Source organism: Crotalus tigris, unplaced genomic scaffold (genome assembly GCF_016545835.1).
Source record: "Crotalus tigris isolate CLP2741 ecotype Arizona unplaced genomic scaffold, ASM1654583v1 scf7180000017729.2337069, whole genome shotgun sequence".
NCBI lineage: Eukaryota > Metazoa > Chordata > Lepidosauria > Squamata > Viperidae > Crotalus > Crotalus tigris.
In genome coordinates, this window is record NW_024096596.1 from 684,867 (window position 1) to 701,394 (window position 16,528).

General features: G+C 36.0%; 1 protein-coding gene across 4 annotated transcripts in view; it reads left to right on the forward strand.

Moving 5' to 3' along the window:
* The window catches only part of PATJ (PATJ crumbs cell polarity complex component), a 160,233-nt gene extending 145,708 nt beyond the window's left edge, over nt 1-14,525 (forward strand). For all 4 annotated transcript variants that reach the window (XM_039339052.1, XM_039339049.1, XM_039339051.1 and 1 more), the window contains 3 exons: nt 5,237-5,340; nt 8,272-8,395; nt 11,092-14,525. In XM_039339052.1, the coding sequence (XP_039194986.1) occupies nt 5,237-5,340; nt 8,272-8,395; nt 11,092-11,238 (375 nt within the window). In that variant the 3' untranslated portion in view covers nt 11,239-14,525. The remainder of the gene's footprint in view (nt 1-5,236; nt 5,341-8,271; nt 8,396-11,091) is intronic.
* The last annotated feature ends 2,003 nt before the right edge of the window (nt 14,526-16,528 follow it).

Sequence of the window (16,528 nt, forward strand, 5' to 3'; positions counted from 1 at the left end):
CAGCTGTTATCAAATTCAACATCAAGTTAATTTCTTTAGCATCACAATCTACAATAACACCCAATAAAAATAATTGTGGGGTAAACTTTATCTTTCTCCTAAAAATCTTTTGAATGTTCCACCAAATCTTAATCCAAAAAGCTTTTATATTTCTACAAGTCCACCAGATATGAAAATAAGTAGCATCCAAGCTACCACATCTCCAACATTTGGGCTGTAAATTGGGATACATACAAGACAACTTTTTAGGATCCAGATGCCATCTATAAAACATTTTGTAAAAATTTTCTCTTAAATTTTGGGCCTGGGTAAATTTTACATTTCTAACCCAAATTACCTCTCATATATCCAATGAAATCAGTTCTTGAATATTTTGGGCCCGTTTTACCATACAATCGTTAACTAAATCCATTTCTGAATCCCATTCTATTAAAGCATTATAAATTCTCTTTATATGCACTCGATTTTGATCTTTAATCTGTTTTACCAAATTCTCATCCATTAAGGTAATACCAACCTTTTGATCTAACTTCCACCTAACCAACAATTGATTATACTGAAACCAAGACTGTACAATATTTTCTTGTTTTAACTCAACTAACGGTTTTAATTGCCAATCATTCCCTACCAATCCAAGTAGTTCCTTATAAGAAATCCTATCCAAATTCACACCCATAGATACCCCCTCCATCACGTGTCCAGGAATCCCCCAGATTGGTATTTTATAATTTAACCTATAATAATACAACACAATTAACTTGTTTCTACTTGGAAACTGCTTTTGAACTTTGTGCTTGAGGTGGAAAAAAAATTAAACTTTGATTTTGGGTTTTGGTGATAAAGCAAATTTGTTGTTAGAGAAATGACTAGTGTGTATTGTCATATAAAAGTAAAAAGTTGAAGTTTTATGTTTTTAGGTTTTATTCTACTGCACCAAGAGGTGTCAGAAGTCAATGTTTTTCTTTTTCTTCTCCCTTTTACCCTATACTTTTCTCTCTTCCCCCTTTCCTGCTTTATTTTTCCGTTATTTTCATTTTTCTCTGTACTTCTGTACTTTATATTGATAAACTAATTAAATACTGTTGGAGACAAAAAAAAATAACCTGACTAAAAACAGATTCTTCTTTTACTATGGAGCTTTGATGGAGCTTTTCTATCCAGTTAACATCTTCTTCAGAGGAAAAAGAGCAAAACAAAAGGCTTTGTTAACAGTGGTGATGATTTATAACACAACTGGCTTTCAGCCAAGGTGCAGTGCTTGAACTGGAGGGATCCATCTCTCATTTTAATTTAATCTGAGAAGGCAAAAATGAAGATGTGCTTTTTTCCTGTTTATAAACTGCAAGGTGGTTATTTTATTAGTTGACCTATACAACTAAAAGTAAGACACCTTATCATAAATCCCAATATATCTTATTGGGCTGTAATGATCATATACCTTGTTGTGAGTCTTATGCATTTTATATCCATTAATTTTTGCCAGGATTTTGGAAGATAGGTGCTTAACTTTCTACTAGTATAGATCAGTGGGATTTTACAACTATTATACCAAAACATTTTTATATTGAATATATTCAAAGCAAAAGTTGGTGTTTACTTAGCCAAGTTGAAAAGAGTTCATCTGTAGAAATCTGTTGGGAACCAGCTGAAAATGAATATGTATCTGCCAAGTGATAACATCCTGAATGCAAATTGAAGATTTTATTGTTGCTCTTGTCTAAGATCAGATAGTAAAATGTTGACAGAGTTGGCTATGTCATCTGTCTAGCTTTGAATTTTTCATTTATTTTTGCTTAGCTTTTTACTATAATGGCAATCACCTCCAATTTTGGTATACAGTACAGGTAGTCATCAATTTAACAACCATTTATTTAGTGATCATTCCACTGGAAAAAAGTGACTTATGACTAATTTTTATATGAATGACAGTTGCAGCATCCCCATGGTCATGTGATCAAAATTTGGGCGCTTGGCAACTGGCATGTATTTATGGTGGTAGCACTGTCCCGGTATCATGTGATCACCCTTTGTAATCTTCCCAGCCAGCTTTTGACCAAGAAAGTCAATGGGGGGAGCCAGATTTGCTTAAGGATCATATGATCCACTTAAAAGCTGCAATGTTTTGCTTAACAACTGTAGCAAAAAAAGATGGGGCAAAATTCACTTAACACTTGCTTTGCTCAGCAATGAAAATTTTGGGGTCAATTTTCGTTGTAAGTCAAGGACTACCTGTGTATCTGAATCTGAAAGTTATATGAAAAGAAACTATATGAGTTGAAAAAACGTATCCAGCTCCAATTCTATTCACCAAAATAATCTGTCTAAACAATTGTGTGAATCAGTCTTAGAAAAAGCATTCTCTCTCTTCCCTCCCCCCCTCATTTTTAATTGTTCTAAATTCACTTGGACATTTATCTTGGAGAATTTCTAAAATTAGTGTTACAGCTCAGTCCTAAGGCAATTACATCATTTCATTTCTGCCCTCTGATTTAATCTGTATACACACATGTGTTTAGACTGAGTGGCAACCCATTTGCCTTTAGCAATGGCAGTTGCTGTAATTGTATGAGCTGACTGCTGTATGGGCTGACTATTCTCTGGATCTTGGATATGCAATTGTATACAAGCTATATTTTGTATTTTTTTGCTTTTGGTTTATTCCCCACAGAAGGGAATTGAATGCTGCTTGGAGTCAGTTTTGATTAGAGCACATTCTATAAGCATTGTTAAAATAAATACAATTGAAAATGCACAAATAAAGAGAAAAATGCATGAACTGAAAGTGGCAATGAATTTGAATATGTAACAATCTGGAGAAGGTCCCTATGTAAGAAAACCTAAAATACAGGATATCTAAAGCTATTACCTATTACCTATGATCCTGCACAGGGGGAAAAAAAAACACTTCAAATTCAGGGTGATATCTAAATGTAAAATAATTACATTCAATTTTTGAGTGTTATTTGAATGTTTTTAATGTTAATAAAATCACTGATAGATCTGGGTCTATCTCAAACTGCAATAACCTGCAAAGAGATTGATGGAAATAGGAAAATAGATTTAAAAGTTGAAATCATTTTTTACATCAGCAAACTCTGATGGCAAGAATTGCTGAATCACAGGAAAGTAAGTGTGGAAAAGTACAGCATCTGCAGAAATACAAAACATTCTTTTAAAAAAATTAAAAACAAGCGCTTCTGAAAACAAAATAAGTAATTTTACTTGAGCATTTTCAGAAATCAGTCTTAAGAGTAACACTTTGGTATCCCAACCCCCAAAAATTTTTTTAAAGGATTGCACATTGAAATATTTTCTGACTTCTTGTTTTATTTCAAAAGAGGGATTTTGATAGAAATGGAAGAAATAAGTGATTCAGAGGCTGCAGCACTTTTTAGCACAGTGTTTCTCAATTTTAAGACTTGTGGACTTCAACTTCCAGAATTCCCCAGCCAGCAATTATGTTGAACAATATAAGTTGTTCAAATTTGGGTAATGAGATTCAGGTCAATAGATATTGTTTTTGTGCCCATGATACTTTCACCGCATGGAGCAGGAGTGAGCAACTATGGCCCCTTTACGATCTGTGGACCTCAACTCTCAGATTTCCTGAGCCAGCATAGTTGACTCAGGAAAGGGACCATAATTGCCCGTAATAGTGGCATGGAGGGTGATACCTAATTTGACATTTATGGAGCCTATTTGAAATAGCTGCTAGAACCATATCAAGCAAGAACCACATCCAATGAAAATCCAAGGTGAAAAAAATTGAATGATTTTGGGGAGCAGACAACTTTTGCAATGAATAACAGAATAACATTGGGAATGTGCAATTAGTCAAATGATGTGGTTAGCTGCTTTAAAATAATGTGAAAATAACATTGACAGCCAAGGATGGGGCCATATTCTACTATTAATCAAATACTAATACAAATTGCTAATACTTATTCTTTAAATACTACACAGGCAGTAATATTTTACCAATGCAGGAAACTCAATTTACTGACATATGAGATTTTATATATATATATTCTCAGTTACATTAGCACTTCTAGAGAAGCAGATTATCAGATGTTCAAGTTTTAAAATAATTCCTATCTCCTGCAATATGTTTCTTACTTAAAAATAATTAACTTAGAGAAAAAAATACAGATTTGCTATCACACATTTTAAATTATTCATTAGAAGAGCCTTAATCTATTACATGTATGGCTAATTTTTAAAAAGTGGTGTTAATTGTTTTCACAGCCTACCATATTCACATCCTCTATATCAATATCCAAATATGTCCATAAAATTACAAATAGTATTTTATGTTTAAATAACTATGCTCTTTGTTGGTCTGAAGTTGAATTCATACCAAAGAAGCAAATTCATTCTTTAAAAATCTGATATTCATCATTGACACATCAGTAAGTAATTCTATTATCTGCAAAATGACCTCATGGTAAATGGGTAGGAAAGGTCAGATGACTAGAGATAAAGCTGTGGAAATGCTAATTGTCAGGATGACTTGGGCAGGATGGCAAAGAAATGTGTTAATGCTCTTTGCAAAGGAGAGATTAGGATCTCCAGGGAATATTTGATCCAGCCTGGCTGTTCGGATGTTCTTTGATAATTGAATCAGCTGTTTGCAGTCCTGGTAATGAGATAAGAAAAAGCTTTTTGTGAGATTCTTGAACTTTGGTGTGCTTTTTCTGCCAGTGACACACACACACACACACACACTCACACACGCACGCGCGCGCACGCGCACACAGAGAGAGAGAGAGAGAGAGAGAGAGAGAGAGAGACGGGGGCATAGATTATTGCCATTAAAAGCAAACTAAAATCCAGGAAATATGAGCAGTTTTATAGTGATTTCATTCTAACTGGAAATTTTTGAATTGATATATTAATATATTGCCTGCATTTGAAGATAAAGTTATTATAAGGGTGGATTAATGCTTACAATGAACTTTTAGGCTTAAAGAGTTACCCGTGGTCTGAAGCTTTGCTTCCCCAGGTCCAATTTGGGTGGCTGAATCAGTTCTTTAAAGGAGTAACTGAATAAACACGTTCTTGATTCACTTATTAATCTATCAATTTTCACTTAGCCTTAAGCAGGCTACATTATGGGTGCTTCAGCTTCTGGTTGGTCCATTAATATGTCCATCAAATATAGCTCATTGCTAGTATTTTTCTAATAGTAGTAAGTCACACCTGGTTAATACTTGTTTCTTCTTCCATTGCAATGTAGGTGGTGGCTGATACCAACATCAGTGCCATTGCCAGCCAGATAGAGAATATGACTTCCAACACTAACTTTGCTCCACCCCCCGAGCATCATTCTGAATACCCAGAGTAAGTACATACATTTGCTGATAATCTGATAGATCAGTGATTCTCAACCTTTCTAATGCCGTGACCCCATAATACAGTTCCCCATGTTGTGGTGACCCCCAAGTGGGTGTGGCCACCAATAAGAGGGAGTAGGACAGCTAGGGAAAAGGGAAAAAAATGGTGGACAGCCTTGTTTGGTGACCCCCGTGAAATGGTCGTTCGACCCCAAATGGGGTCCCGACCCACAGGTTGAGAACCACTGTGATAGATGAAAGAATAGATTCATGCACTAGTTTGAGGCTTGTGTCATTTATTGATAGAAAATAGGATAAATAATGAAAACGCTGTTATGAAGAGAGACTGATAGATGTATAATTGATTTTTCATGCATGCAAGCCTTTGGATTTTGGGTATTACATTAGGGCAGGGGTGAGCAATTAATTTTCCCAATAGGCCACATGAGAAACTAGGACTATTGTGGAGGGTCCCTGCCCTGGCTCGACCAATGCTGCCCTGCCTCCCACTGACACTGCCCCCTCCAACAGTGCTGTGGGCTGGACAAAAACAGCCCAGGGCTAAAAGTTGCCCACGGGCTGTAAAATGCTCAGGTCTGCATTAGCATCTTCTACACTGTCAGATTATTTCAACTTTCTGCTGTTTCTCAACTCTGAGGATGAGCCTTTTTCCTTGTATATGACAGATAGGCCATTATTCATATGATTCAAGTTCTGTATAAATGCTATCCAGTGCAGAATTATATTGAACATGAATTGTGTAATTCTGTCTTCCTTAAGTTTAACAGATATTTGGACAGCCCTCAATCATTCTCCCTGTGCATCTGAATATATGATGGTCCAAATACAAATTATGGTTATTAGTTCATGGATTGGAATCAAGCATGCTTTCAATATTCCTAATTTCCCCTCTCCATATCCATTTTGTAGCATCTGTAGTAACCTTTTATGGTCCTCTCTCCTGATAGGTAATGTAAATATTTCTGATTTCAAACTTCTAATTTCAAATAAATTTTTCAATAGCGCAAAATATACTATTGTGGATTTTTCAGACTGCTGGAAGATTTTTGTTTTCATTCTTTTGACTGATTAAAAGAACAAGCAGATCTTCTGAGGTTGGGTGGGTTTTCCCCCACTGACATGTTGTCATGTTTATTATCCTTCTGCCTGGTTGTGTTTTCGCTTGAGATGATTTATGACAACTGCAATTCCAGATGATCTTCTACTAGAGAAATTAAATGTGGAATCTTCCCAAAAATGTCTTGATAAATGCTCTACAAACTTGTTCTTTTGAAAAATTAATTTCTCACTTGGATTCATGAATTGCAGCACACAGACATACTGTATATTGCGGTAATATATTGCATTAGTTCTTGCATTTGAAATACATCTTTCTTCAAGATACTTGGCAATCTTTTGCCAAGCACTTTCTTGTTCAATTATTTTGCCTAGAACAGTGGTGTCCAGCCATGGCAACTTTAAGACCTATGGACTTCAACTCCCAGAATTCCCCTGCCAGCAATGTTGGCTGGGGAATTCTGGGAGTTGAAGTCCACAAGTCTTAAAGTTACAAAGGTTGGACACCCCGGTGTAGAAGAGAATTGTTCCAATTCTTAGTTTCTGCTAATCAGATGCATGTCAAAGCTTTAGGAACAGTACTTTGCTGAGTTCTTGTTTCTATTGTTGCTTCATTTAGGCATGAGGCCCATGGAGATTGTTCTTGTTACTATCTTCCTAGTTAAATAAACATAAATACCTATCTCTACATCTTTGTTGCAGGAATTTATGACTGGAAATATGGTCATGTCGCTCAAGTTGTTTACTCTAGTGGCAGTAATTCCCAAATAGCATGTACCATTATTAAGCTGGGTATTCAAGCTGTCTTCTAGCATTACCCTGTTCTTCATGAAGTGCTTTTAGCTAGGAGGCATTCAAGGCAGAGCACTAGCTTGTTGCTGCATCCTGTTTGGAATGATTCTGTCTGTGTATACCATGTTTCTCCATGAAACCTGCCATCTGCCAAGCTCCAAAAACCCAACAAATAAATGATGTGATTCTCCCAAATAGATTTCTTCATTGTTACTCACCCTTAGGTAGAATCTTGCCAAATTAAAGCAAAGTACCACTCCACTAAAGCATATACTCTGGGAACTATTAAGGAGTAGCCATCTTCACTCTCTCACACACAAACTATCTGAACTGAGTTGTCTTTTGCATCTCTGGAATGCACACCCTCCCTCCTGGGAATCCAAACTACATTCCATCACACCATCCTTGTGATGGAATTAATCCTAAACTATGATGCCACCCAGCCTGCTTATATCTAGTTCCACATCTCTCTTAACTAGTTCTCCACATAAAACTAACTCTGTCTTCTCCAGACTTCCTTGTACTCCCAACAGATCTGGAGGGCATCTGGCCAGGAAAAAAGGAAGTAGGTGAATTATGCTAAAGCTTTCTGTCAAAAACAATTACCTCACCAAACAAATGTTTCGGTCAAATTAGAAAACTTATGTATTCCTGACCTGTAGCGTTTAAGTGCTATGCATTCTTTGTTTCATGAATTCTAACAGTAGCAATAGCTGCAGAGAACAGTAGTACGTAACATTTTCAGTTATGGGAAATGTTATATTTTGTGATTTCAGCCATTGAAAATAAAGATAGAGAAGTATTGCCGGGGGTGGGTGGGATTTGACAGCATTATTGCAAGCACATAGCTAATTCCTGGGAGGATGAATTATGGAATCCATACTTTATTATCTCCCATCAAGAGCTTCCAGGGCTAAAAGATCTTAAGCTTGGGAGTCATTAACAAAATAGGCAAAAGCAGTGGAAGACAGCCATTGCTCTGATGGAATGAGACAGCTATAAGTGATGCTGTTTTTCTTCATATTAAATAAGCAATGTATTAATGGGTGTTTCCTGTTTTGTTTTTAAGAGCACCTCAACCTAAAATCATTGTGTTGGAGAAAGGCTCGGATGGATTGGGCTTTAGCATCGTAGGAGGCTTCGGAAGTCCACAAGGAGACCTCCCTATATATGTCAAGACCATTTTTGCAAAGGTACTCTCAAACATTACTTTGAAATGGCCCTTTGCATTGATATTCAATGTGACTCACTCTTTTGATGAGTGGGGGGAAAATTGGACTTTATTTGTATATTACAATAATATATAGAAAACTGAAACAACCTCCCTTGCGTTTTTTTTCAATAGTTTAATTCAGTGGTTCTCAACCTTTCTAATGCTGCGACCCCATAATACAGTTCCCCATGTTGTGGTGACCCCCAACCACTTATACATCACCAGGTGCCAGGGGCGTGGCCAAAGAAAAGGGGGAAAAAATGGCGGACAGCCTTGTTTGGCGACCCCCGTGAAATGGTCGTTCGACCCCAAATGGGGTCCCGACCCACAGGTTGAGAACCACTGGTTTAATTGAAGTGAATATTATCCTTAAATCAGTTATCAGCTTTTGGGAGAAAGTAGTGAACCCTTTGAGTCTGTTTATATTCTAAATATTGGCCACATGCCTCTACGCTATTAAAAGCTTCATTTAAAGGGCCATGCTACGTGTGGAAGTATTGTGCAAATTTTAAGGAAGAGTTGCAGAAGGAATTAGTTCAGACTGGAGCAGGAACATGTTATTAATCACCACTTAATTTTTACCACTGAAAACTCTTGACCCTGCATAGGTTGTTATTTATTCAGGCAGAAAAAAATCCCATATTATTTTACTACAAACTACAAATATTCCTAATCAGTTTACTTTAGTTGATTTGCTTATTTACTTAATCAGACTCAAATGGCATGCCTTTCCAATAGGACACTGAAAAATTAATGTTTCTTTCTTAATATGAAGAGTAAAATAATAAAATAATATAACAAAAGAACATACTGCAACTCATTAAAATATACAAATTACATAAATTAGTAGGCATTATGAAGAAAACAAATGTCACTGAAGATCAGCCAAACACTCAACTAAAACCTAGGATAGGGACTACTTACTTATGTCATGGAAAATCAGGCAGAGGCCTAGTCTGATCTTACGAGAAAACTGAAGATAGTCCTTGATTTACAACCACAATCGACACCATAATTTCCGTTGTTAAGCAAGGTGGTGGTTAATGGAATCACGCCTAATTTTATAATAGTTTATGCCATAGTTGTTAAGCAGATCACTGCAGTTAAGTGAACCACACAGTCCTTAAGCAATTCCACCTCCCACCATTGATTTTGCTTGTTGGAAACCAACTAGAAAGGTCATAAATAGGGATCACATGACCCTGGGACATTGCAACCATTGTAAATGCATCCTGGCAGCCAAGTGCCCAAATTTTGATCAGGTGACCGTGGTCATCCTGCAACAGTCGTAAATGTGAGGACCACATTTTTTTGGCCCTGTTGTAACCTTGAAAAGTTGCTAAATGAATGGTTGTAATACATTGTAATGGTTGTAATTATATTGGCTTATCCCCCCCTAAATACTGTGCTCAGAATGAATTTACTCAATGAGCAGTGAACATAAATGGGGCAAATCGTGTTAATTTAATACAGTTCATTTAAAATATCTCAAATTTAAAATGAACCAAAGACAAGCAAATAATTTGAAGATCATAATCAAAAGCCTTTTAACTTCTCCTTGCTTCTTCCTTCTGGTGGGCATGTTTTACTATTTTATTGCATAGTTATCTGAGTAGACAAGTACAGTATCATACACTTATTAATATTTTTCCCTTTGCTATGGTATGGTGGTGTGCAACATTAAAAATGGGAACAGGGTTTTTTCCTATACAGATGTGTCTTGACATAAATTATGAGATGTGAGATAAGGGAAGCTATTGTCCTGTCCATAATCGGGGGAAAAAGTACTTGGAAAAGAAAAAGGAGAAAAACAGTAGAATCTGGGCAATCCAGAAATGTTCACTTGTTATGTCAGGAATTTATTTAATTCCATACAATTAAAAATAAGTATAGTTGATGAAGAATCTCAGTTATCCAGATTAAGTTGTCTAGAAATTACATAATGGCACTGGATTTCTTTTGTGGTTTTTAGTTTGGTTTCGCTATTCATCCAAGTAGCTTCTTCAAGAAAAGAAGTCCGGTTGCCATGACTCATATAAGTAAAATAAGTACTGACTTCCATTTAGAAGGGCTAACCATCAGCATTTTGAGTTCTCATAGCTGATGTTTTTGTTACTTTTTAAAGACAGTTTGCACCATCTGTTCCCAGTTTCAGTACACAATGTATATGTGAGCCTCTGTGATTAGATCCATGCATACCAATGTATCATTTTCTTTGAGGGAGATAATCATGTCAGAATTGCCAAGTTAGCTATACAATGTAAATGTGAATATAAAAAGATAAAGTTTTGAATGCAGAGAAGCTTTCCCAACCAAGAACCCTCCAGTTTAGCCTTTTCAACTTAGTATCACATGATCTAGCATTAAATTAATCCCACTGACTAGGTCAGGGGTAGGCAACCTTGGCTCTTTTATGACTCGTGGACTTCAATTCCCAGAATTCCTGAGCCTGCATAAAAGAGTCATAAAAGAGCCAAGGTTGCCTACCCCTGGACTAGGCATTTTGTTGGAACTGTAATTCCAATATATCCCAAATGGTTGAAGAAAGTCATCCTAAAGCAGTTCTGTCATCTCCATGTTCCCTATAATTTGTTATCTACTATTTTAGCCTCAAAACATTGCTTGGCTGATGATGTGTATTGCTTCTGGTCTGATTTGTTTTTTTTTTCTTTCCAGGGGGCAGCTGCAGATGATGGCAGACTGAAGCGTGGTGATCAGATTTTAGCTGTTAATGGGCAGTCTTTGGAAGGTGTGACTCATGAGCAAGCCGTAGCTATTCTGAAGCACCAAAAGGGGACAGTGACATTAACAGTGTTGCCCTGAGCTTTGCTGCAAATGCAGTTTGGGCTGGATGCAATTATTTCTAAGCATTGCTAGAGCTGCTATAAAATGATCTACAATCCCTGTCAGATGACAACCCAACTCCAGCTAGAATTAGCACATATTATTAAGAATGTTGCTATGCAGCTATGGCCATTGTAGTGGTCCATTATGTCTTGTCATTGAAGCTATTTGTGAAAGCCTTAATCCTACATCTCATCCAGTCTGGGTTCTCTTGAATGGGCTTTTGATTCCTTCCTTTGTCTATAATTATTATGTCTTAGTAGGAAATGTAATCAGGAAACTAAAATTAGCATATATTACAAGAAAGAATGTGGCTGTTTGTTGGTTCCCATCTAATGAACAGATAGAAATACCGATTGACTTTGCATCTCGCTCATGGTTTGATTGTCAAATTTTTCAGCCGTGCCAGAAAACATTAAAACATAATTCAATTACAGCTTTTTCAAATAATGAAATATCAAATTCTACAGTGGGGAATTAATTGCATACGGATGTCTAATGATGAAGTGCCAACCCTCCTGTCTAATCTCTCTAGATTAATATATGTAAGTTAGTTATAACCATGACAAGTAAATTTTAAACTTCTCCTTATTCGTTTTCTGGTTTTATGAAATCTTGTGATAGATTGGCAAGAATCTTTGGAAGTTTCTATCTCTGGACAGCTAGTTAAATAGTGAAAATAATTTGTACCGTGTAAAGAAGGGGTGGGGAATGATGGTCTTTTTATGACTTGTGGGCTTCAACTCCCAGAATTCCTGAGCTAGTGTAAAGCTTAACTCCAATGAAATGGATGAAAGTGAGCCTTAATTTGAAATTAGGGCTACTTATTATTTATAATGATAATATTGTAATGAATTGTAAACATGATCTACCAATCTCATGATCAAATTCTGACATTCATGTCTCACCAATAAATGAAATGACAATTTTCTATTTAAAATCCTGCAGCTTCTGTAAAATATGTTTACTGTTATGATACAATTAGAATGCAATATCATCATCTTGTTTAAAATAAAGTAAGTCTCTCAACCCAAAAGTGCATTTTCAAGAGGCAACTGGACTTTCTTGTTTTTCTTTGAAGACGTTTTGCTTCTCATCCAAGAAGCTTCTTCAGCTCTGACTGGATGGTGGGGAAGCGAAGAAGCTGAAGAAGCTTCTTGGATGAGTAGCGAAACATCTTCAAAGAGAAAAAAAAAAGAAAGTCCAGTTGCCTCTTGAAAAAGCACTTTTGGGACAACCATGACCTGAGAATCACCATAGACATATGTCTCTTAACTATGCTGAGGTGAATAAGTAGTGATCAAAAATGAAGTGGCATGTCCTGTCAAGAATAATGTCTGTGTTTTCGTGTTCTGTTTTTGGATCTAGCGAATCACAAAGTGCATTAAGCTATTGGAATATAGGAATAGCTATGCATATTCCACGAACAGTGCCTGAAAGCAGATTAAATTGATTTTAAATGTCCAAATAATGATATTTATATGAAATGCAAGTGAAAATGGCCATGAAGAAAACTCACTAATTCTTTTTAAGACTTGAGGGCATTTAGTGTTGTCAAGTTATGCTTAGATTTGCACCGGATATTTATGCTTAACTTGAAGGTATAGATAGAAGATGTTAACTTGTTTAAGAATTGTGATCCAAATCCAATGTGATTGGCCAAAAATGTATATTTTAAATGGATACAATCATCCTTTTAAATGTTGTGAAAGCAGTGGGTCTTCTTTTCCTAAGTTTCTGATGAAGGGGATGTTGGACTTATACGCTAAAATAAGTGCATGTTTTCTAGCTCATATGGGAGATCACCTCATTGTTGCTTATATTTTATACTTTTTATTTGTTTCATATAGTACTGTCAAAAAATAAACCAAAAACATCCCCCCCAAACCGCATTGCAACCTGCAGATAAATTGGTGATGATGTGGAAAGTCAGTGCTATATGTAAACATTCAAAAGTACAATCTGGTTGGAGAATTTACATCTGTCAAGTCTTTCAGAGATAAATGGAAATTACTTAAGTGTGTACAGAAAAACTGCCCGATTGATTGTGCCTCAGTTGTTTAAACAAAAATCTATGTCTTTCTGAGAGTTTATGGATTTTAGATTTTGATAATGCTGCTAATTTCTAAGAGGGATGGAGAGACCTACTGTATGTTTGTGTATAAAATAAAATGTTTTATGAATTCCAAAGATTCTTAATAAAATTCACTTGCATAAATAACGGTGGGAAGGAATTAACATTGCACCCATACACAGAAACATAACTATGATATTACAGATTATTTTAGTCTTTGCCAGCAAAGAAACTTTAGCATGACTATGAAGAAGGATTAAAAATCCAAGCTTGGCACAACTTTTGTAACGCTCAGACTTAAGCAAAAAAGCATGGGAAACTTGTTGATTCTACCCAATTATTAAGGCAAAGACTAAGCCATTTAGTGATATTGTTCACAGACATTTTAGAAGAGAAGAATATATATCCTGAAAAATGGTCTGTCCATTATATTTGATCCTAATGTATAATAAAGGACTAAAAGTGTTAAAAATGACAGCCATTTGCAAAAAAGGGGGAAATAAGTCAATATTGTTAGTGATTAAAAATTTGTGGAAGATGATCTTGAATATTTCTTATTAAGAACAGCGGGCAGTGCTAATATATTAATATATAGGCAATATTTTCCCAAGGTCTAGCTTAAAGAAGAGGGAGGGAGATTCCACTTCTCTTTAAGTTGGGAGCATAAAGTTTGAAATCAACTTACAAAGTTATACTTGACTATTTGTGTGCAGATGCATCAGCCCAGTGTAGCACCTCTCCTTGTTGCCTTTTTTCCCAGAGTAATACATCTAACATGAGTAAAAATAATATACTTAGATCTAGCTCTGAATCATTTTTCCCTTAAATTCAAAATGGTTCCAAACAACAAGACTAGATCCCTTGCTTGCTATATTATTGGCTAATATGCTTATCAAATCTTAGCTACAGAGATTTTTTTTTTTTAAGTTAACATTATTCATGGGCTGGGCTGAAGCAAAATTATTGTTGGTTTTTTTTAGTTATGCTCACTTACAGTATGTGGTTGTTTCAGTTATCCTTTTACCAGAGCTTCTCATTAAAAAAAAAAAAATCTTAGAAAACATGTTCCTTCATTTTGTGCACCCTCTTAGTATGTGGACAATTAAATGACAGATAAATCTATCACTGTTGTGAGCTGCTATGCAAAAGGCAGACTATAAATCCAACAAAATAAATGTAAAATACAATAAAACGTGTGTGGGAGTCATTTCTAAAAGCAATTTGAAGAAGGAGTAGGGAATAAAGATGTTAACTGAGACTATAGCAACCTTTCAAATGCTGAGAGACAAAAAGTATTTCTTAGTACTTTTGAACTTAGAAAATACATTGAACAGGGTTAAGAAAAGAACAGGCTTTTTTCTCCTTTATGCTTAATTCAAGTGACAGGCAAACTCTAGTCCATTTGTTCAAGTAACTTAATAAACCAAAGTTTATATTTTTCCAACTATGTATCAAACATGATCCTCTTGCAAGTAATCAGCAATTTCACAGAGACATACAATCAGCATATACTGCCCTCTCAAATCTGTTAATGCTAAGCTCAGTTTTCCTTTACTGTCTATAAAGATAGACAGATGTATTATTGTTCAGTTTGGAACACTTGTTTAAAATGGCTAATTGGGAGAATAAGAAATTAGCATCTAAATATTACTGTAAATAATCTATAACAGTGGTGGCAAACCTATGGCACGCATGCCAGAAGCAGCACTCAGAGTCCTCTCTGTAGGCATGCACACCGTTACCCCAGCAGAGTTTGCCAGAGTAGCGAGCACATGGCCTTTGGAAGCGACAGGGCAGGAAGTGAGCGAGCAAGCGGCGTTGGCCCCCGGGGATGTTCCAGAGATGGTGAGAGATAGGCCTTGGCCACGCTCACCCAATCTGTCATGACCACTGCAGCCACACCCACCCAGTGGGCCATGCCCACCCCGCCCCCGAGGGCACCACAATGCTGATGCAGCCCTGGCACTTTACGATAAATAAGTGGGTTTTGGGTTGCAATTTGGGCACTCGGTCTCTAAAAGGTTCGCCATCACTGATCTATAACCTAATATTTTAAAGTGGGGGAGGGGTGTACCCTTGACAACTTTAAGACTTGCAGACTTCAACTCCCAAAATTCCCCAGCCATTATAGGTCCACAAGTTGTCCACAAGTTGTCAAGGTTGGACACCCCTGCTTTAAACTCTTTGATCCTGGCGGAAACCAGGGTCCTAGGCCTAGAAAACCTATTACTGTACTCTGGCTCTAGTTTGGCAATAGTTGAGCAATGGAAGGACCGACAATCCTCACTGCTGAGATTATCTGATGATAAAAATCAATGGAAGAAAATTCTTTCCAAATTTCAGATTCTAAATAGTATTTTTTTAAAAAAAAATTAAAAGATGTTTGGAAAGCATTTTTAATTCACTGAGTTGTTTGAATTTGGGGGGAGGACTTAATGTGTATATTCAATATATAGTGCATTTTAAATCATATATTCATTTAGCAATTTAAATTATGCTATTAAATTGAATTATGCTACTAAAAATGGAATAATAAAAATTTGTCCCAAATTTCAACTATTCACCTGAATGCCATATTGTTAATTGAATCAAATTTGCTATCATGGAAGCGTAATATGAAAAGGCTCTTGAAGTAGTGTCATGATGCAATCCTTATGACATATGATTGACTCTGATTATTCAATACTTTATTAGATTTTTTTAAAAAAACAATCCTGCCTTCATTACTCTATACTTAACTCAAGGTGGCAAACATATAAAATACTTCTATTTTCCCCACAGCAACAACTCTGCAAGATAGGTTGGACAGACAAAAAGCGACTGGCTCCAAGGTCACCCAGCTACACCAAACCATCAAAACATTTATTTTTACCCTTAATATAGTACTATTTTTTTTATTCTACTGTGTATTTTTCTCCAATATTTATGTTAAAGGACCTCTTTTTGAACTACTGGGATTAGCTGACATCTCTGCCCAATCAAGTGCTATTTAAATCCTCTGAAATAAAGACTTTTTATATACCTTTAATATCAGTGATATGCTGAAGGTTTGTGATCAGATACATGTACTCTTTATAATTGGAGCTATTAGATGAAAATTAAATCTGCACATAGTTAACATACAGAATCCACGTAGAAACAAATTTTCAGATAGAGAAATAATCCTGTTATTTATTCCTGGATATCTATGCCTAA